Source organism: Cuculus canorus, chromosome 16, assembly GCF_017976375.1.
Source record: "Cuculus canorus isolate bCucCan1 chromosome 16, bCucCan1.pri, whole genome shotgun sequence".
In the NCBI taxonomy this organism is placed as follows: Eukaryota; Metazoa; Chordata; class Aves; order Cuculiformes; family Cuculidae; genus Cuculus; species Cuculus canorus.
Genome location: NC_071416.1, coordinates 5985376 through 6006960, shown reverse-complemented (window position 1 = coordinate 6006960; position 21585 = coordinate 5985376). Strand labels below are relative to the sequence as shown.

The 21585-nt window shown below is 39.6% G+C and overlaps 1 protein-coding gene across 2 annotated transcripts in view; it reads right to left on the bottom strand.

The window, feature by feature from the left end:
- DHX35 (DEAH-box helicase 35) overlaps positions 1–21465 on the bottom strand; it is a 28424-nt gene extending 6959 nt beyond the window's left edge. Inside the window, exons 1-17 of one of the 2 annotated variants that reach the window (XM_054081700.1) lie at positions 21377–21465; positions 18289–18422; positions 17822–17914; positions 16920–16997; positions 15149–15253; positions 13839–13900; positions 13195–13264; positions 12577–12636; positions 10901–11013; positions 10633–10729; positions 9372–9530; positions 7902–8112; positions 6738–6862; positions 5938–5992; positions 1730–1825; positions 1255–1349; positions 570–647 (exon numbers count right to left, since the gene is read on the bottom strand). In XM_054081700.1, the coding sequence (XP_053937675.1) occupies positions 570–647; positions 1255–1349; positions 1730–1825; positions 5938–5992; positions 6738–6862; positions 7902–8112; positions 9372–9530; positions 10633–10729; positions 10901–11013; positions 12577–12636; positions 13195–13264; positions 13839–13900; positions 15149–15253; positions 16920–16997; positions 17822–17914; positions 18289–18422; positions 21377–21416 (1671 nt within the window). In that variant the 5' untranslated portion in view covers positions 21417–21465. The remainder of the gene's footprint in view (positions 1–569; positions 648–1254; positions 1350–1729; positions 1826–5937; positions 5993–6737; positions 6863–7901; positions 8113–9371; positions 9531–10632; positions 10730–10900; positions 11014–12576; positions 12637–13194; positions 13265–13838; positions 13901–15148; positions 15254–16919; positions 16998–17821; positions 17915–18288; positions 18423–21376) is intronic. The other variant, XM_054081701.1, reaches the window with a different exon arrangement.
- Positions 21466–21585: the final 120 nt, after the last annotated feature.

Below are 21585 nucleotides of genomic sequence, written 5' to 3'. Positions count from 1 at the left end.
GGCTGCTGCAAATATATTATTACAGAAGTGTTTTATACCAACAAAATATACTTTTCCCAAAAAGGTACAGTACATCAAAGCTGTTAAGTTAAAACTCAGCTTATGGAGAAGTATTAAGATTGGTGTTAAATATTAGTGTAAAAACATAAGGTCACTGAAAAAGAGGGTATGATGATCAATGGCGCAATTTTACAGTTGTAGTTTATCATCAGTAAAAAAATCAGATACATCTATAGAAAAGATGAGAGAATATACATTTCATTTGGAACTCTGACACCTGTTTTTCCCAGGCCTTTTAAAAAATCCCACTCTCCCAGTTGAAAATACATTTGTCTACCCATAAGACTTCCGTGCTGCACCCAAACCAAATTCTTTCTATTCTCTCTTCAGCGGAACTACAGAAGGTCTGTGGCAAAATATGACCAGAATATCTTTTAAAGCAGAATAACCACTTAACAGACCTGGTAAGTCCTCAGCTTTGAGGAAGCTATAACCAGAACTTCCAGAATCAGAATTGAGGGTAATGTCTTTCCATTCTTGCAAACTCACATACACTTATACTGACTTACCTTGGTAAAGGCTTCATAAACATTAAGCATAGTGAGATGATCGCCTTCTTCCACAGCAAACTTTCTGTGTTGCCTGGCCTGGAAAAGAAGGGATATATTTTTATAGGTTAGCCGATTTTTGCAAAAATCATTCCCAATACCCTCAGATCCCATCTTCTCCACATTTCCCAGTGACTATTAAAATGATAACCATACAAGGTAGTTCCTCTAGGCAATTTTACTAGAGCACTTCTAAAGCTGAAATTAGAAAAATGAACAGAAAATGAACCCCAAAATCCAAGAGAGGGATGCATTGAAATCAGGCTCCTGCTACCTGTCAAGAAATAGCTGATTTCCTAATGCTATCTTTTTTTGTTCCTCTTGAAAGGAAGTAGAATTTGGGGAGGTTTGGATTTTTCGGTTTCGGGTTTTTTTTTTCCTTCCACAAACCCTTATGCTGACCAACACTGGTTTATAATCCTTCATGTTTCTTGTCCTAAGAAGGACATTTTTAACACCATTAAAGGACTCCAAGGCTCCCACTATTACTCAGTTTATTCTTTCACTTATAACCAATAGCTACAGTTCAAGACATTATTTTATTTTTATACAAACTTGCAGTCTGTAAATGGTAGCAATAAAATACTTGGCAGAAATCCAGAAATGTGGAACTAACAAAAAGAATATGAGATATGACTGAACTTACAGCCTTAGCTTTTTGATTTGGAGGGATCACAAAGATGTTTTGAATTTGCATCATAGCAGCAATTGTCAAAATCTCCTGGGAGCAGCCAAAATTTCCTGAGGAGTAAATGGAGAAAATTCAGTAAAGGAAAACCTCTTCCATTCGACTTACCCCCACGCAGATTAAAAAGCAAAAGAAACAGAATACATTTTTATAGTATATAAAAATGAAATACCTAAACTCCTGGATTTATTTAGTACAACAGTGAAGGTTTTAATGGAAAACTTAAAAACTAAATATGTTAGATTTATTACTGTGTTAAATGTGTCAGACTTAAAGAGGTCCACGAGTTTAACTAATTCTTTTCATTACTATACCAAGATGCAGCATGCAGTTTGTTTCAAGTTTAGCAAATATCTGGTACTACACAACATCAGGCAGCTTCCTCTACTCATCATCAGTCTACGAAGAAAATCCAATTTTTTTTTCCTCGTACCTGATTCCAGAAGCATCTTTGCAAACATGGGATTCAAAGGAAACTCTGCTATTCTCATTCCAAGAGGCTCTGTTAAACGGCAATGCATATCCAAACCTGCAGCATATTAATAAATGTAGCTGTGATACAGGCAAAAGCAGCACAGAAAGTCTTCTTCAAGAATTTCACGAGTCCTAAAGAGCAGAATTATGAGCTAAAATATAACAAACGCACCTAAGAGTTGCTACATGTATTTTAAACTAAGCTACAAGGTGCCCTTTAACATCCCTTTAGTCTCCCAAGGATCATTTGTACTTTTGTTTTTTTAAACATACTTGGGCACATAAGTTTCTTCCTTTTGGCCAAGTTCTCCTGCTACAGCCAACACTTTAGAACACCTGCAGTCAAAGACAAAGCAATGGCCAGAGGGCCTATGAGCTGTTAAGACTCATGCATCTCCTTTTTAAGTATTTATCAACATCTTTGTTCATCGAGATGGGAAGCAGAAAGAGTCCCAATGAGAATAAAAAAGGGCATAACTATGGAACAGGCCTAAGTGTAGAATCAAGAAATGCTACTGGAGGGATAGGGTGTCTTTCTTCTGAGTCATATCTGCTTAGGTCATGGAGAAAAATAATTTAACTTTCATATAATTTGAACTAGAGATGTATAGCTGATGAAGATTCTCTACAATTTAGCCTGCCTCATGTACCAATAAACTGTTGAACTGTAACATTTCTACTGGAAATGGTACAGGACAGAGGCATGACAGCCTGCTTTTTGACTCCCAGTTATCACTGAGCAATCCTGCACGCTTACTATTTTAGTCGTATGGCTTCCTACAGTCAAACACCTGCAGTAAGGGTTACCCATGCAAACCACTGGGTCATACTCTAATCCAGAGCACTATGCTGAAATTTCAGGAAATTATTTAAATGGTAAAGCATTGCCATTGTAAGAGGACATGGGAAATAGAATAAAAAAATACACAGATAGGAAATTATAAAAAGAAAAGAGCTCCCTAAGAAAAGCAGCAAAGAGTGAGAACAAAGCAAAGTGTAAGAGAGCAAAGTGTGTAAGAAAAGAAAACTGCAAATAAGCCAAGCTGTTTGAGGAACAACAAGGAGACTGAACATAAGAGAAAAGCGACACAAGGAGGGACTAACAAGATCCCAGTAAGAGGACTTTGTGGCACTGTAGACCGCATGAACAACCACAGCAGAAAAGACTGAGGAAACACAACTGCAGCCCACGCATTGTATAAACATGATATATGTCAAAATGCACAGTGGCAAAACCCCACAGCTGTGCTTCAGCTATATTTCACAGAGAAAAGCAAAAGCACAAACCCGGACAAGGAAAGATCTCCTGTAACTCATGTCACCATATCAAAAACCAGAGATACCTCTACCAAGTGTTTACTTTCCTTTTATTATTTGATATGTTACCATCTCACTTATTATGACAACGTTATATTATTTACCCATCACACCCCTATGCTGTTCAGTGCAACCTGACAGGCATTTCACCTACTGTCACACTATTTTCCTCAGAAACAGGTGCAAAAGGCAGCTCACATGAAAACACGACATAACATCTTTAAACACAAAGTCACAAAACCTGCAAAAATAAAAGGTATGACAGCTATAATTTGACCAGTGCAATATGAGAAGTAGAAAAGCTACTGCCATTGATAGCCTTTGGCTTCTCCTAAATCCTACAAATCTCAGTGCAGTTTGGCATGGAGATATAGATATAGATATAGATATAGATATAGATATACACACATATAGCTTGTGCACAGATATCTTTGTGGCAGTAAGCCTTGATATGCACAAAAGGCCTGCAATGGATACTAGTTTGGAACAGGAAAAAATCTTTGAAGCAGCCGCTGTATCTATGTATAAATTATATATAGAAAATTGGAGATCTTAGAAGAAGATACTGGAAAGATTTTTATTGAACACTTAGGAGAGATTTTTCAAGTACTGTGGCACTAAAACGTTTCAAGTAACAATCACCAGTATATGATAGGCTCACACCATTTTAAACTTAGATTGTTTGTTTCTGACAAGCGACAACTTACAAACAAACCTTGGATCTGAAATGAAGTTAAAAATAAAGCCCTTTTTTACCTGCATATTTACCTCCTAAATCATGCTTAAGAACAACAAACTGTAACTGACAACTCAGACTTTCAAAGAGGCTTCAAAGGAGAATGCTGAGAAGAGATAGTCCTGATGTAATCACTTTGCCTCCCTGTAAAAATAGTCCAAAACCAGTGATGTGTTTATCCAACAGAACTATCTCGGCCTTAGGAGTGCCTGCAGAATTTTCTCTGTTGGCACCACACTGGCACACTGGTCCTGACCCTAAACTGCACATTTGCATACTATTACAACGCAAATGATGAAATACATGTTCATACTTGCACAAGAGAAATTTAATCCTTCCTGCACCTGCAAATGCTTGGGCAGCTACACCTCTGCAACTTATATAAAATTTCCATAATAAACCACCTAAAACCTTAAACTTCAGCAAAAACTGAAGAGCAAATCCGCATACTGCACACATAGACACAGATTTCTTCTCATCTTAAACACCAACATCAGCATTTCTCTGCTTTGCTACAAAAAGCTGGGCAGCCAAGAGTAACTGCTCTGTACTTTTCTGTGAAGCTACTATGAGTACATTTTGCCAAACATCAAGCAGCTAACCAGCAAGTTGTTTGACCTTTCCTCTCCATTTCCCAAAGGTAGATTTGGCTGTGAGTTCATCCTCGCAACTTGCTTCTGAGCCACTGTGAAGGTCCTCGTTTCAGGCTTGAAAAGGCTGCCAAGAAACAAGTTCCTTAAGTACAAACCTCCTTTGCAAGATGGAACTTAATCAGCACGGAGCAAAGATCTCACGGCCAAGCAGAGGGTTACAGTTCCATGAGAGTAAGAAGAGACCACACTGCCACAAGTTACAACACAGCATTTGTAAGTGATGTAAAACCAACCACAAACCTCTGGAAACTTCCAAAGCTTACACAACCTCCTTCACGCTACTCTTTTCCTCATGTTTACATTACCAAGCAAATATTGTTAACTTTGAATTAACTACAAACACTGAGTTAAAGCCAAATACGGAATGCTTGTTCTTGTGTCAACTTTCCAATTTGTTTAAGTTTCTTGCATTCAAAAAGATTAAATACCTGTCAAAAAAACCCAACAATAAAAGTTCTTTCTATAAACAAAATCAGACAGCATACATTCCACTCTCCACAACAAAAACAAATTGAAAACTGTATATAAACATATTACTACAGTGTAATCGGCATGTTATAGGTAACCAACACCAGCATAAGGAACAAAACCAAAATGAAAATATTTAGAAACAGAATATCTCAGGTTGGAAGGGACCCATATGGATCATCAAGTCCAACTCCCTGTTCCTTGCAGGACAACCTAAAAGTGAACCATATGACTAAGAGCATTGTTCAGAGTCTCTATTGAATTCGAAAGCAAGCTGTGAGTAGTAATTCAGAGAACATAATAAAGAAGTTACTCTATTAAGAGATGTCAAACTTTTACTTTCAACTTCTTTGTTCATACTTGGAAGCACTACACGTTTCCATCACTGGCACAGTAACACAAAATGATAGATCACCACACTAAGAGATGGAGTATCTAACAACTTATCTAACTAGATGCAAGTAAATGTAGTGTCTAAGCTGTGTACTGGTCCAAACTCGGTTTGTATCTTCATACCACACTGCATGGACTGACGAAACACAAACAGAGCATCTGCCTGAGAGAATGAAGCCAACGCCCTCACCAGCTCAGAGCCCTATTCCTAGCAAGAACAACTACCTGTTTCCTCCTCTGAAGGTGCAAGGAAATCACAGAAGACAGCTACAAAATACAGGTTTGCCCAGTCTAAAGTTAAATTCTAGTTTATTCTTTAAGCAAGATTTCTAGTTCCTCCCAAGAAGTTATTGCTGTCTTTTGCTTGCTTACTTGGCTGAAATAACCAGAGGAATAGAAAGTAAATTCAGAGGAGACTGAGGTACTTTTTAAAAACACACCAACAAAAAGCTTCCACCAGTCAAGCCTGCGCTGCCTCTTTCTCAAAGCACAGTTCTCAAATGGAATTTTGATTAACATCCATCCAATCACCAAATCCAAATTAACAGGTTTTTTCATAACTCCCGTAATGTAACTGTAAGCAAAGCAAAATATTCTCACCTCCTAAAGCGTACAGCAATTCTAAAGCTTGCACCATTGACTGAGCAGGAGGTGCCTGGGAAGAAAAAAAATGCATTGTTTAAAGTTATCATCATAGAACACACAAGTTTTCACAAAAACTCCCAGATTTTCCTCTTTGCAAAGTTCTTCAGTTCTACTTACCTACCTTTCTCTCTCAGCACTCTCAGACTCCTCCACTGACCACCAGTGCTGTGAGTCAAAACTGTCTCAATAGGCTCAGCATCATTCACTACGGTATCACAAACAGAGCTAGAAAAGGTACACTTGCTACGTCCAGCAGTGATGCCAGTGACGATCAGAACTGACTTAACTTTCCCTTCTAATGCTGTCATATTCATTTTTTTACATCAATACAAAGGTAGCTACAAACTTTACAGAGAGCCAATCTTAAAATTGGCGCTGCCCTTTTTAACGAGACAGACAAGCACAGGTTTAGCTCCGCAGATATAATTTTTTTCCTTTTTCTTCATAAATTCAGTGCAAAGGTACTACTAGTACAGTTTTGCATTCTCAAGACTTTGTCTTTCTAGGCCTTTCTCGTTTACCCAGCACCGCTAACAGGAAGCTCTAGAACACAAATGGTAGTTGTTTTAAGTTGTCACACACATCATTTGCACTAGTTGATTCCCAAAAACAAGGTTTGCTGACCAGTTGTGGAGAATGAGTTATGCTTTCCAAATTAATAAGGCAATGGTTACTGGGCAATGGTTCTGTGACTTATTGACAAGTCATCTTTCTTCACCCTAAAGAAAGATGACAGACTACAGCCTAGGACTCACCGAGAGAAAGGGGAACCTGAGCACATTGTCAATTCCTAAAGCCTTCAGCTGCAAGATGACAGGTGCCAGGTTACTGCGCTGCATCTCAGGAACCGTGGACTTGGGCAACTTCTCAAAGTCCTCCTCTGTTGGGGGAGAAAACAGAGCAATTTGGGACTGGGGTTCAACTCTCACTGTATGCAGTCCACATGACAGAATTGTACCCATTTCAAGCTAGCATTATGGAGTACTGATAGTTAGCAGGTGTTAAAAGAACTCGTAACTCAGAGATGATCTTTCTCCAATTACTGTATTTTAAGATACTTAAACAGAAAATTCAGTGGGTTTGGCTACTTTACTGATTCTGTAGGTGACCCACACACACATCAACTTGAAATGTTTTAAGTTCTTCACAAAAATCTGGATATGCTTTATTTCTCTTCTGGTTTAATACTTTTAAACAGAAAACAAAAGGCAGCGTGCAATACTACAAAAAAGCATTTAAACAAAGAAGGGACAAGGAAAAGTTCAAAACCAGCATTAGCTTTCAGTATAAGAATACTAATTTTAGGAACTATTCATACAAAATTAGGTTTTAGAAGGTTTGCAGGTCTTTGAACATTACTAGGCAGCCAAGAGATTTATTTGTAACTAATTTTTGTACGGTGCCAGGATCGTTGATTCATGTGAAATGTATTTGGTGTTTGCACCTATTCCTATGAAAAAGGAGCCACGTAAATAAGCTTTCCCTCAGTTTCCTTAAGGATTTCCAGAGTCCTTTGTTAGAAACAAAGCCTTAATGAGACCTCAATTACAGACGACAGCATCATGGGTAGGTATTATAAAGTGGAGCAACTGCTCAGAAACCAAAACCATTAAAAAATAAACTTCTTAGCAGACTCTCTAGTCCAAGAGCTGCACTAACATTACAAGTTGGCAATTGCTGACAAAGTCAGTACCTACCCTGTTCAATTTGTGCTTCTGACTCGTACAATTATTCAGTTGGCACCTATGAACAATGTATTTCTAAATAAGGCAGAGTAATAATGAAGGAAAATTTCTATTCCTTTATTGAAAGGAAAAAAAAAAGTTTAGTTATTCTTAATCTAACACTAAAAACACTGTAAAAGAAAAACTGGAAGTCACACCAGCACATTCACCTTCCCCACACATCAAGTTACTGACCTGTATAAAGTCTATAACATTTTCCAGAACGGTTCCGGCCCGCACGCCCTGCTCTCTGATTTGCCGAAGCTTTAGATACTGGTACCACCACAAGGCATTCAATGGCTGTTTTGGGGTTATAGGCCCGAAGCTTCACAAACCCACAATCGATCACGAATGCAATTCCATGAATTGTGATGGAGGTCTCAGCGATGTTAGTGGCTACTATCACCTACAGGTACAGACACAATGAGGTTACCATGAAGTCTCCAACCACACTTACAGTATCCAACCCTAGCATCAGTGCACTAGGACTCAAATACAAGCCACACGGACGATCTCGGATATGATAGCTGCAGTAAACACACTCTAGAGTACAAAAGGATACAGAAGATGCAGCAGAAAGAGCTGTCAGCTTGAAATAAGCCCAGTTTTTTATAGCCTCAATCAATTTCTTATTCAAATTTATTCTCCCTTCATAAAAAAAGAACTTGGCAGTGTTTGCAGAGAAAAACATTAACTGACTGTAAATCAAGTGCTCCCATGTAGCAAACTAAAAATATTTTCTTTCTGCTTCTCGGTTACATTTGAACTGTTACTTGTAACACTGGAGTGAGGCAGGGGATAGGGGAAAACAGAATTAAGTGCTCCATGTTCAGCATTCCTGCAGAGACATACTTACATATATGTCCTAAAATATTTAAAAATAATTGTTCCCAGGCGACAGAGAGAAATTTAATCCTTATTTCACCTGAAATTAAAAAAGTAAATCTTGGAAGTTAATTGACTAATGTCATGTCCTGGAGAGAGAAGTATTTATACTTAATGTTCTCCAACACCAGATGAACAATTCTACTTGTTAGACTCCAGCCAACACAAGAATTCTAACAAGTCACCCCTGTGTAATTCCATCAGCTTATATAAGTCCCAACATAGGCTCTGCCTAAGGAAAAAGCACTACTCATGACCAATTATATAATTCTGTGACATTATATATCCAAACAAGATATTATAAGTCAAAACAAAAGCTTTTTTTCTATTAAAAGCAAGCAACTTGTTTCTTAAGTGAAAATATAGCACTCTACCCACTCTATAGCTAATTTTTCCACTAGTGGTGGAAAACACCTATAGACACTTAGACCACAAAAGGAAACAAAAATAGGTAAAAGTAGAGGACTTCAGAGTGTATGAATCCGCAGCCAGATGTAGATACATAAAAGTATAAGAAGACTCTTAAAAACTGCGAAGTTGATGAGGTAGACAGGAGAATTAGAACTGACATGTCTAGGATAGATCAAAGATGAAAACAGAAGCCCGAGAATGTGTTCCTTGTTCACAGATAGAAAACTAACAGGCGGTGTTAGGAGATGCAGAAAGTCTCCCATGGTAAGTGTCTGCAATAGTCTCACTATGAGAACCTCATACATAAAACCTGTGTAACACAGACACCCTTCTGGGTGGCAGAAATTGAGACATACACAATAGCCTCACCTTCCTGACACTGTGAGAAACTCTCTCAAACACTTTCATTTGATCAGAAGAAGGCAGCCCAGCATACATGGGGAGAACACGGAGGTGTTTTTTCATTCCAGTACGAGAAAGAGCCCGAGCCTGTTCAATGAGCATAGAAACAACAGTCTCCACTTCCTCCTAAAGCCAGAACAAGACAGGAAGCAGAACTGAGATATTTCCTTTAATACCACATAGCTGCCATCTCTATACAAAATATGCACCAAATAATCCCAATATATCAATATATCTAACAATTGTAATTATTAGAAGTCTGGGATCTTTTGAGCAGCAGACTCAGTTTTGTCATATTCTTACATAAATTGCTATTCATAATACATATATATTTATGTAAGTATTTATGTTGTTATTTGAGACAGTGTTGCAAATACATGAGGAAAAATCACAAGGGAAGGACTGCACAAAGTTCAGGAGGAAGCAGGCATATTTTCCTGTGTATCTCAACCTGTGACAGCAGAATGGGAAGCCTATCTATTTTGACTGTGCAGAATGCTGTGGGTTTTGATGAGGAAAGACACAGCAACAGTATTAATATTTATTGCTCAACTTCACATTTAATCTCAGACATCAGCTGTGGCATCTCATTCTTAAACACAGACAACAAAATGTTCAGACATTGCCTTGTTAAATAACTCACTCTGTCAATGTCAAATCAATAACGGGTATGAAGAACTTATTTTAAGAATATACAAGATGTTATTGAAGCTCTTCAAGGGTCCTCCTCACTGGAAAAACTATAAGCTACCTTCCCGATACCCTTCTTGGCTGCAAAGTGAGCTGACAGGTAAAAATAGAGCAGAAAAGATTAGCAAATTTTCATCTCACAGCGATTTGTTTTTCTGTCGAAGACTTTAGAAGTTAAGACTAACAAATGTAAATTCCAGTTGCCTTAACTATTAATGATGACTCACTGTCAAATTTGTAGGTGTGACTAGCATGAAAAAACCACTTACTGTTCCACTTATTAACAGGGCCAAAAGCATACAGCATTAAATAAGAAAAACTATCATCCATCACTAGCTTTGATAAATCCAGACCACAATTATATTTTCTGTAAATCTTTTGGACTAGCTTAATTCTGCTCCCATCAATGCAGAAATATCTGTCACCTTTAATGAGATTAAAGTAAGCACAGCTAAGGAAAGCAGGACACAGCAGCGGCTTCACAAAGCCCACAATACAGCACTGTAAAGCAAAAAAAAAAAATTGCTTATGTCTGTACCTGACCAGTTAAAAATGCCAGTATATCACCATCATTCTCCATCTGGTGGATTTTCATTGCAGTTTCCACAGTTGATTTTATATAGTCTGGAACAGGACTACAGGGAGAGAAAATGGAGACATTTGCAGAAAAACAGATAACAGACTCGTCACTTCTACTTGTCTTCCTTACCATTTGTCTGGGAATTTCTAAGCTCTAACCTAACTAAAATGATACTACAGTTGCCCAGTCTCCTCATCACTACTGACAAGATCAAACAGCAACACACCTCTGTAGGTAAAAGATGTCCACTGGAAACGTTCTCCCTTCAACAGTAAGGATCACACTGGTATCTTTGCTGGGGTCACCGGTCTCATTTTGATTAAAGAAATCCCTGAATTTCTGCATTAAAATAAAATTTAAAGAAAACACTTTCAGTTTGAGATTTCAAAGAATTGAAGGAAAACCTAAAGACATGACAAAGCTGAATTATCAATACTTTGATGTTTTCTTCAGAAATTTGACAGTATTTTGACAAAGTTCCTAATTAAAAATTTTAAACTTTGATTTTATTGCCTTCTATTCTATCTGAGATTCAGGCATTTAGCACAAACACATTGCTTCTCAAAGTAAGTAACATGCAAGACATAGATCAAAAAGAGGTAATAAAATTAATTAGATGAGCAGATATAGCTGGAAAAAAGCAGATATACAAATATTTTACTGGATCTATAACAGTAGTGAACTCAAAGCTAAAGAACATAGAAATCATTGGTCCTAAAAGTTTTGGGTAGGGCTTACATATTCTTATCCATTTTTGGATGAGTAAGTAAATTTTACAGATCTTACTGAACACCAAAATCTCACTTTGTAAGAAGTGGAGTTTGGAGAAGTAGAGAGAAAAGCAATGAACATGGTAAAGGAGATGGAGCAGCTACCCTATGAGGAGAGACTGAAAAAGCTGGGGCTCTGCTTGGGGAGCAGGAGATGGAAAAGACACACAGCTGAGGTTTACAGAGTCAAAGGGGAAAGGTAAAGTAAATATAAAAACTGGTTTTGTTTTGCTGCTGTTGTTTAAAAAATAAATAAATCCCACACTACTAGAACTACGAAGTCCTTGGTGAAAAAAAGCAGGTTTAAAAGGAATTAAATAAGTACTTCATTATACAGCAGGTGGCAAACGTCTGAAAACTGCTCACACAATCTCCTGGAGACTTAAAGCTTCATCAAGCAGATTCTAAGGCAAATTAACAAACAGCAGGCCTATAAACACATGCTAGAAGGAAACAGCAGGAATGTCCTGTCCAATATCTCTATTACAACTACTGCAGATGCTGAAGCAGCTCAAAGAGAATGGACCCTCAGCAGGTGAACAGGCTCATACGCTTTCCCTAAACAGCATCTCCTATTGTTGCTGCTACAGATGGGAAACACCAGGCTGGATGAAACACTGCTCTGATGTAGGAGAGCATTTCTTATGTTCCTACTCAAAATTAAACTAATGACATTTTTAGTAAGTTACATAAATTTTCACAGGTCAATCAGGGAACTAGTAAGACCCCACTGAATCTAAATCTACTCATTTATTGCTTATTTTGACTGGTCTACGGTTGTCTCAAATTACTACTATCAGCAAAACACAGCTAAACCATGCCTCCTACTACACTACATTAAACCAAAAGAACATCTTTTTATACAACAATACCAAGAGGAAAAAAGGTATAAACATATGACAAGCAGACTCATATTTCACTTCACTTGCAAAAAAGTAGGGAATACAAAATTAAACACAGCAACTTATCTACAGCAGATTTTTTTTCCTGTACTGCTTCCTCTTTTCTTCTCAACTCAGACATCAGTAATGCTTCACAAGAAGCGAGCAGCACAGACGATAAGCTGTATATAAACACAAGTGGAGCTGCCACTTAAGGTCACTTCATTTCAAATCAATTCTGTGAGCGATACCTCTGCATCCAAGGTGGCTGAAGCCACAATCAGTCGAAGATCCCCACGCTTCTTTTGAACCTAAGATAGAGACCAAGAACATCCAGAGTAAAAACCACTTTGAGATATAAGACTAGAACCAAGTTTTAGATAAACCAGGTTACCAGTAACTTCTCTTTAAAAATTCTTTTACACTACAAAGCAGCTGATGAATGGAAGCACCCATATCATCCCATGGATCTATCAGCCTGATGACTGGAGTTTTATATATTCATTTTAAGGGCATTCAGTCTGGAAGCATTAGAGCTTACCCTTACTTTCTGGTGGGAGTCAGATCTTTAGTAGACTGAAAGTTAACAACAACCTCCTACCAGATCACTCCACGTGACCATCAGCAGCAGAAGCTATTTCCTTTTTACAACTATCATCTAAGGAGACATGTCAGCACTGGGGGAGGAAATAAAAGATCCCGAGTAACACTGAAGTAAATAGTAGGGTGTGTACAAAAGGGTTTAGGATTAATGAGGAACTAGAAATCACTCTCTCTTTTAAACGAGTTCACTAACCAGTCATCAAGATCAGAAGTTTAATGAAATGGATGAAAGCGAAAACGGTTACAGAGAACATTAAAAAAATAACCTTTTTCAGTAAGCCAATAGCAATATCTGTATAAAGAGTTCTTTCATGGGCTTCATCTAGCATGAGGACGCTGTGAATAAAGCAGAAATATAATGTTTCAGAAACTGTTTGATTGACACTAGAATCAGGGTCTTTCTGTCTTATAGAAAAATCATTGTTTGAAATCTGCTGCTGCACTTTTATGTTTACATCCACTTCAAAAACTGTGGAAGTTAAGAAGAGTTTCAACAAAGCAGGGAGAAAAATGTAGACAAAATCATGTGGTACATGCACACCACTCTTTATTCAGGCTAACTTATGGAAAGGGGTAGAAGAAAAAAGGTCTATTTTTACTGTACTGCACAGGTTTCCTGTAGTTGATTAGCAACAGAAAGAAAAAGTGTAAAACTAGTAAAGGGAACAATTCAGACTCCACGAGGCCCATTTGGCTTTTGTTCCAAAACCACAGTACCAAATCCTGCTGGGTTTGCTGTTGCAATGATCAACTGGGTTTCTAATAGTCTTTACAACATAAAGAAGTCAAATTCCTACAATAATTTTCACATCTTTAGGTATTTAATTTATGACAAACACACCTCAGTCTAAAAGAACGCAGATGTTTACTGAATGACACCTCAGCAAGCATTCATCCCACATTTCCTTACCTGTATCTTGTTAATAAAGGATCAGACATCATCTCCCTCACCAGCATACCATCAGTGAGAAACTAAAAGTGAATGCAAAGAAAAACGTAAAAAAACCCTCTCTATCAGGCAGTCTCAATAACCCATATGCTTTTTAAAGATTATTTTCTAGGCTTTTGCCTGATTTTTTCTTTGCCTTTCATTTTCTAAAGACCTATTAAAGTGATTGACTTTCAACTATGGAAGCTAAATGTGTATTTCTGAGTGCTAACCCAGAGATAAGCAGAGTGATTGCTTTTTAATCAGAATTGGATTCCTTAAAATTAGTTATTTTTTTGTAGAAAAAATAACAGATTGACAGCACTGGAACACAGCAATAGAAGTTCCTTCAGTCATGCTTGAAACATGGCTAAATCTGCTCTACCAATAACATCCTATGTGTCAATGGAGTGCTGACCTTTTCAAAGTGGGCTACTTAATATCTATCACATTTCTGATCATTACACAAATCTTAACATTTCAACAAAATGCAACATTTTAATTTAATACTTTCTTCCAGTGGGAAGCCACCAGCTTTATGTAGCCATCAAACAGTAGGTTGACCTGGGGCTCCAGCTGTGGCCTTAAACTGGGAAAGAACTGAAGTGCAAGGTAAAAACCTCCAAATTTCCAACCCTAAATGATTAATCATCAACTTGTAAGAAAAGATTTCAGCTGCATTTAATGAACAAACATCTGCATTTCTTTCACTGTAAAAGGGCTACGAGCCTCAGAAAAAGAAAAAAATCACTAAGTAAATTGTCTCATTCATCATCACTGCTATTCCAGCATGACTAAAGCAAACTCTCATCTGTATAGAAGCAACATTAATATTGCTCACAGCACTAAAGAACAGCTGCAAAGCTTGCTATTTAATTCACACCAAATTATTCTCAGTTAGCGACTCATCTTATGTTTTATCAGCGCTTTTAATCGAAATCTATTTTTAGGGTGGTGAGGATGCTTTATCTGTGATTTACCACAGCCTTTCACTATGACCGAGTGACATATCCGGTCAAACTAGCACTGAACCAATATCTGGCCATAACTACCTTGAAAATCTCCTTCAGCTTTAAAAAGGTGCCAGACTAGCACAAAAGAATAGGTACTTATTTTATTAAGGTTTGGATAGCCACAGCCATTTCAAGCACACTTTTGGGGTACTCAGCCAGCAAACTAAAATGTCATCTATTCTCTCTACTGGGTATCACAAGCTCTCATTAATTTTGCAGAAGGACCTCAAAAGTTTCAACTAACCATTTCAGAGTAACCACATACTGTTTGTATTTCACCTTAATTCTTGTAGCCTGTGGATCCGTGCAGTCATCAAACCGAATGCAATATCCAACTTCATGACCTAACACTGCACCTCTTTCATCAGCAACTCGACCCGCAACCTGAGGAAAGAGACTCTTATAAGTAAGGGACAGCTCACAGCACACTGCTTCGGTATGTCATTGTTTTGTCCACAGAGAATTGCCAACTAAAGACACTCCACAATGCATACATTAATCCTAGTAGAATTCCAAGAGCAAGCTACTTTTTGTCATTTGAACAGCATTCTAAACCATACCAACAGGCCATGAATCCACGATTTCACTTGGGCTTTTACCACTCCATCACTTTCAGCCTAAGCATTCAGGATAATTGTCAGTCTCGGTAATGCAAGCAGAAGTTCAGGCATTTCTAAACTATACCTTATGCCTCTGCAATTACCTCCCTTTCCTTCTGACAACCCTTATACTCTAGATTGGAAAGCGGATAAGCACATACACTAAAATAAAAGACTTTCAGTTCAAGACAAAGCAATAAATCATCAACTGTATCTCTCATCTCCCTGCAACTGCCACACAGTCCAGGCAGTTTGCAACATTCTCAAAGAAAAATCCTGCTGTGTCTATATACTAAGCCCTAGTTGAGTATTCTTTTTATTTTAAGCTTAAAAATCACGCGTTAAGACATCAAAGGGGAAAAGAGAAGTAAGTCCGTCATGAGAAATCATTGCGGTATACACAACATCTCCTGTAGAACTGTGCACTGTCAGCTGGATGTCCTATGAAGGAGAAAAGGGAGGGTACTGCAGGCAGACTGCCCAAAGCACAAGATGCAGATTGCTGCTAGAGACTGTTTCCTTCACCATGTTGGATCTGGCCAAAGAATACTGATCAGATGAAAAGCAAATTGCATAGTTCCTGAGTCTACTACATTTCTACCAGAGGCATAAGGCGATTCGTTGCAGGTATAGTTTAACACATTATAAAGAACACGCAAAATGAGGGTTACAAAATGGCACCTCAGCCTTCCGTACAAAAAGAATGCTGCAGCAGAAACTTCAGCCCATGAAATCAGTGTTTGGCAGCAGTTATGAAGACAACGAGCACTGGACGCTTTTCGTGCAGACAATTAATAAAGCATACAAGTCGTTGCCCTCAGCATCACCTCTTCTTCCTCCCACAGTACATTGAGTTGACATTATGCTCTCCTAGACATACTATGTATATGAAAAGATTTCTCACAATAAAACAGTTTCTTCTTTTCCCTGATGCTCTTACAAAAAAAAAAAAAAAAAAAAAAAAAAAAAAAAAAACCTACCTCATGACACAAAAAAAACCCACGGAAAAAAAAGATACAAGAAAGAAGTACTCAACCTCCTCTTTCTTCCACTGGCTATGCTGCTATACACAGATTTGCATCACTGCTTTACCTTGTGAAAGAAACTAAGGGTCACCCAAACACATTTCTAGTCCAGAGTCAGTTACAGCTGAACCCTAACTTCTGAACAGCAGCCCGAACTTCCAAACACAGTTCTGCTGACACCACTCAATTTTATTTTAGAGCTTCTACATCTGCAATTCTGGACTCTGAATCTTTGGCAAGACCTACTAATCGGGTTGAATTCAGCGTAGAGCACTGGCAATTCTATGAGGAAGATAAGCAGAAAGGTCTATTCAGTCAGGAGCTCACGCAGTTGTGATTCCTGCTGTTCAGCAGAACAGATTCCTGCTAATAAATGGGAGGTTATAAGAAAACAAACCAGGAAAATCTGGACACTGAAAAACTCACTGTAACAGCAGCAACCCGACGAGGCTGTGTCACTCCAACAACTCTTCCTTCAGCTGTCCAGCCAGCTTCTGCTAGATACTGCAAGCAAATATTGAGGATAAGAAACTAATTAGTCATGCTGGGATTGCAGCAAGGTGTTAGTTCTCTGCACTACATGCTTTTTCCTGGTTCTGACACTAACTGGTGTATGATATCAGGCAAATCAGTTACGTAGAGATTTTGTGCATTATTAATCTCACCATTAAAGCTAATATAATACAATACCTACTTCCTAAGCACATAAGCTTTCAGAGAGCATCCAGAGCAGTTCTTTGGGTCTGAGTATTTCTGAAATACTTCACTTTTTTCCTCTCTCTTTTATTATATAATGCCTCTAAGAAAAAAGGCTAAGTAGCACAAGTCCTGCACTCACAGAAAAGATGTCATTCATCATTAGTCTGTTGTTTTTAAGATAAAATCAAGAACTAGCTTTAAAATATTCTCAGATTTTTTTTAATTCCTGTCATAAATCAGAAAATTTTACAAAATCACAAAAAACACAATGTTCAAAAACTTCCAAGAGGAAAGCTCATAAGAAAAAGTGTATCTTTCTTCCTTCCTAAAAACATATACTCAATAAAATTTTAAAGATGATTCTGATAGAGCAGTAAACACCTACTATAGGACAATGACTACTATTTGTACCAACATAAACTTAATAGTTCTGCATGGTCCTTTCCTGTACTGGAAGCGTTCATATTATACATACATCATCTCCTGCTATCTAAAAAAGCCTTATATTTCCTTCTGGACACACACAAGCACAGGTGAACTCTATTCTCATGATCCACTTCTGGTTTAACATTTCATGTAAAATCCCCTGAGGGAATATCTAATTTTTACTCGGTTAAATAGGCACTTACTTGTGGAATCTGCGTTGATTTCCCACAACCTGTTTCCCCAACAATCACCAGAGTTTGATAGTTCTCAACTAGATAAAGTATGTGATTTCTTAGCTGAAAGAGAAAAATGACATTTATGTATCAAAACCAGATGTGTACAAAAATAAGAAGATAATTAAAATTACATTATTTACTTATCTAACAGACCTAGTAAATTAATCTTATAATGAAGTTTACTGCCAAAGGCTAAACAATTCTTTAAAATCTACAAATGACATGTACGACATATAATAATTAGCATAAACCTGCAAAGCCTATGAAACTGTCAGTACAAGTGGTCAAACAGGACAATCCCAACAAATAAAGAGAGCAAGGTTGTAAAATTGTTTGTTTATGCTGTAAAGTCATACTATACTGCTCCTTCAGAAAGAGACATAAGAGCCAGACCTCATCCAACATATTTAATATACCAAAAAGAACTTCAGTACCTTAAAAACAGGCAGTTTTTGTCTTTGTTGTTCAATAGAAAGGGAAGCATAAGGGTTATAAATGACGGTTATGCCACTACTCTCAGCAGGACTCTGTCTCTCCTCTGAGACGCTGATGCCAGGACCTTCCGTGCCTAGATAACATAAGTTAATTTTAACTGGAAGAACACACTTCTGCCTACTGCACCACAATGCAAACAAAATAAATATGTTCCTTACAAGGAGGAATCATGGGTAGCAGCATATATCAAAAGACTAACTTTTCTGTGAAATAATCTAAGTATTAACAAACAGTAAGCACACAGAAATTCTTGCAAATGAAATACATCTCTCCTACTCATTAAAAAAAAAAAATCTAATGTGAGTAAGTATTTGCATTTTTAAAAGAAGATAAAGGATGGGGAAAAAGCACGTAGGAAAAATATAGAGCAAGATTTTGGGGACTTTCTTCTTTGGTGCAACCGTTCAGATATACCTTCCACAACCCTCCCAGAAGGGAGGGTTGTATATAGGAGTATGCCTATGGATCTTAAACCAGCAAATCAGACATGTAACAGAACTTCTCTTGACTAACATCAACATAACATCAACTAACATCTTGCCTGCTCATGACATATGCCACTCGCTTCAGATCCAAATTTACCTCAGGAACAGAAACTCGATTTATTCCTGCTGCAGCTTACCACAAAACATGGACACCTAAAACACTGAATCGTGCAAATGAACTAGAAACAATAACTCAATAACGGAATATATCATCTCCAGCTGCAGATTCAACTGGAATAGTCTGAGAGCAGAGAGAAGGAATTCCCTGTTCTGTAGGATTTACTTGCTTAAGCTTTTCCCACGTTTTCCATTGTTTAAAAATAGTTAGTTCCTATTCAAAGCTGCCAAGCAAGTCCTATAGCTAACTGATCCAATTTTAAGAGTGATTAGTAATGATTTCAATAGCTATTCACTTCCCAGGACAGATGGGAAAGTTAAGATTCTGATATTCAATCCCTGGTTCTCAACAAATCAACTCAGTTAACAGACATTGCTTCTCGCCACCAACTGATTTTCTTTCACAGTATTTTCTGGGTCTTTTTTATCACACTACTGTCAATGTATTACTATATACATATATTGTATATATACACATATTACTATAATATTCAAGTGATTAAGAAGCTGTTTGCTAAAATACTCTTGACCCTACAATAGCTTTGCAAACAGAGTCACAGAAACATTTAGGCTGGAAAAGACCTTTAAAATCAGAGTCCAGTCCAACTGTAAAACTCACACTGCCAGCTCCACCACTCAACCCTGTCCTTAAGTGCCACATCTACCTGCCTTTTAAACATCTCCAGGGATGGTGACTCCACCACTTCCCTGGACAGACTATCCTTCTGCTTCAGAACCCTTTCTGTGAAGTAATATTTCATAATCTCTAATCTAAACCTCCCTTGGTGCATCTTGAGGCCACCTCCTCTCATCCTATCCCTTGTCACTGCAGGGAAGAGACCAACACACATGTCACTACAACTTCCTTCTAGGCAGCTGTAGAGAGCAATAAGGTCTCTGTCCCCTCAGCCTCCCCCTCTCCAGAGTGAACAGCTTCAGTTGCCTCAGCTGATCCTCGTAAGACCTGTCCTCCAAACCCTTCCCCAGCTTCATTGCCAAAGCACACCACAGCACAGTGACCAATTTGAAATACAAAATACCAAACTCAGAAATATAAGCTCCCCTTTGGGATAAGCAAATGGGAGGTACAAGCTCTGCAAAGCCTTACGGACAATCACAGGGTTACAGCACATCCAAAGCTGGCAGGGACCTCTACAGACCTTTCCAGTCCAACAGCAAGGTTAACATAAGTCATTCACAGAGGGCTGCTTGGGTCCTCCTTCCATCGGACTGGAAACCTCACGACTTGCCCGACTGCTTGATCCAGAACTTGATCACCTCCATAGTGGAAAAGCTTTTTCTCATCTTTAAGCTGACTCTCTCATATTTCAGCTTGTGCCCACCGCCTCTCATGCTGTCAGGAGGCACTACCAAAACCAGTCGGGCTCCACCTTCTTCCTACCCCCCGTCAGGAATTTATATACACTGAAAAGATCCTCACGAGGCTCTTCTTCTCCAGGTTGCACAGTTCTCTCATGCTCCCCTTGTACATCGCATGCTCCAGACTCTCAAACACCTTTGTGCCCCTTTACTTTGTGGCCCTGCTTCAATGAGTCCAGTCCTCTGGCACTGGGAGCACCCTGCCATGGATTTCTCAATGCTGAGGGGAAGGATCCCCTCCCTCTGCCTAGCAGCCGAGGGGGAAGGATGCTCTCCCTCTGCCTAGCAGCCAAGGGGATGGATGCCCTTCCTTCCATCCAGCAGCCCAGGGAAAGGGTGCCCTTCCTGCCATCCAGCAGCCCAGGGAAAGGGTGCCCTTCCTTCCACCTAGCAGCCCAGGGGAAGGATGCCCTTCCTTCCACTAAGCAACCGAGGGGAAAGATGCCCTTCCTTCCATCCAGCAGCCATGGGGAAGGACGCCCTTCCTGCCATCCAGCAGCTCAGGGACAGGATGCCCTTCCTTCCACCTAGCAGTCCAGGGGAAGGATGCCCTTCTTCCATCCGGAAGCCCAGGGGAAGGATGCCCTTCCTTCCATCCAGCAGCCCAGGGGAAGCCCAGGGGAAGGATGCCCTTCCTTCCACTCAGCAGCCGAGGGGAAGGATGCCCTTCTTCCATCCAGCAGCCAAGGGGAAGGACGCCCTTCCTTCCATCCAGCAGCTCTTTCTCAGGCAGTCCTGGTCCCTTCCGTGCAGCCAAGGCTCCCCCGCTCAGCCCCTGCCCCCCGGGCTGCTCTCTGCTGTTATTCCCCCTCAGGCACAGGATTTCGCACCTCCCTTGGCTCAACTCCCCGGGGCCGCCCCGGGAAGCGCAGTCCATGCCCTGTAACCCCCACCCGGCGGGCTGAGGGCGGGCTCCGTCCTCTCCCCGGTCCCCGGCAGCGCCCGGCCGCAACCGCCGAGACCTCGCTGCGTGCCGGGGGCAGAGGGACAGCACGCCTCTCTCCGCAGAAACCCGTGAAGACCCTCAGCCACTCGCGCCCCTCACCCGGCTTCCAAAACTTCACCGGCCCGACGGGCGCCGCCATCTTGGGGTGAGAGGGCGGGCGGAAGCGGCGCGGCGGTCACGTGACGCGCCGTCCGTTGCCATGGCGACCGCACGCTGCCCCGTGAGGGGCGGGCGGGGCGGCCTGTCTGTCACTGCGGCGCAGCAGCCGGAGCGGAGCCTTGGGGGCTTTGGAGCTTTGACTGGGTCCG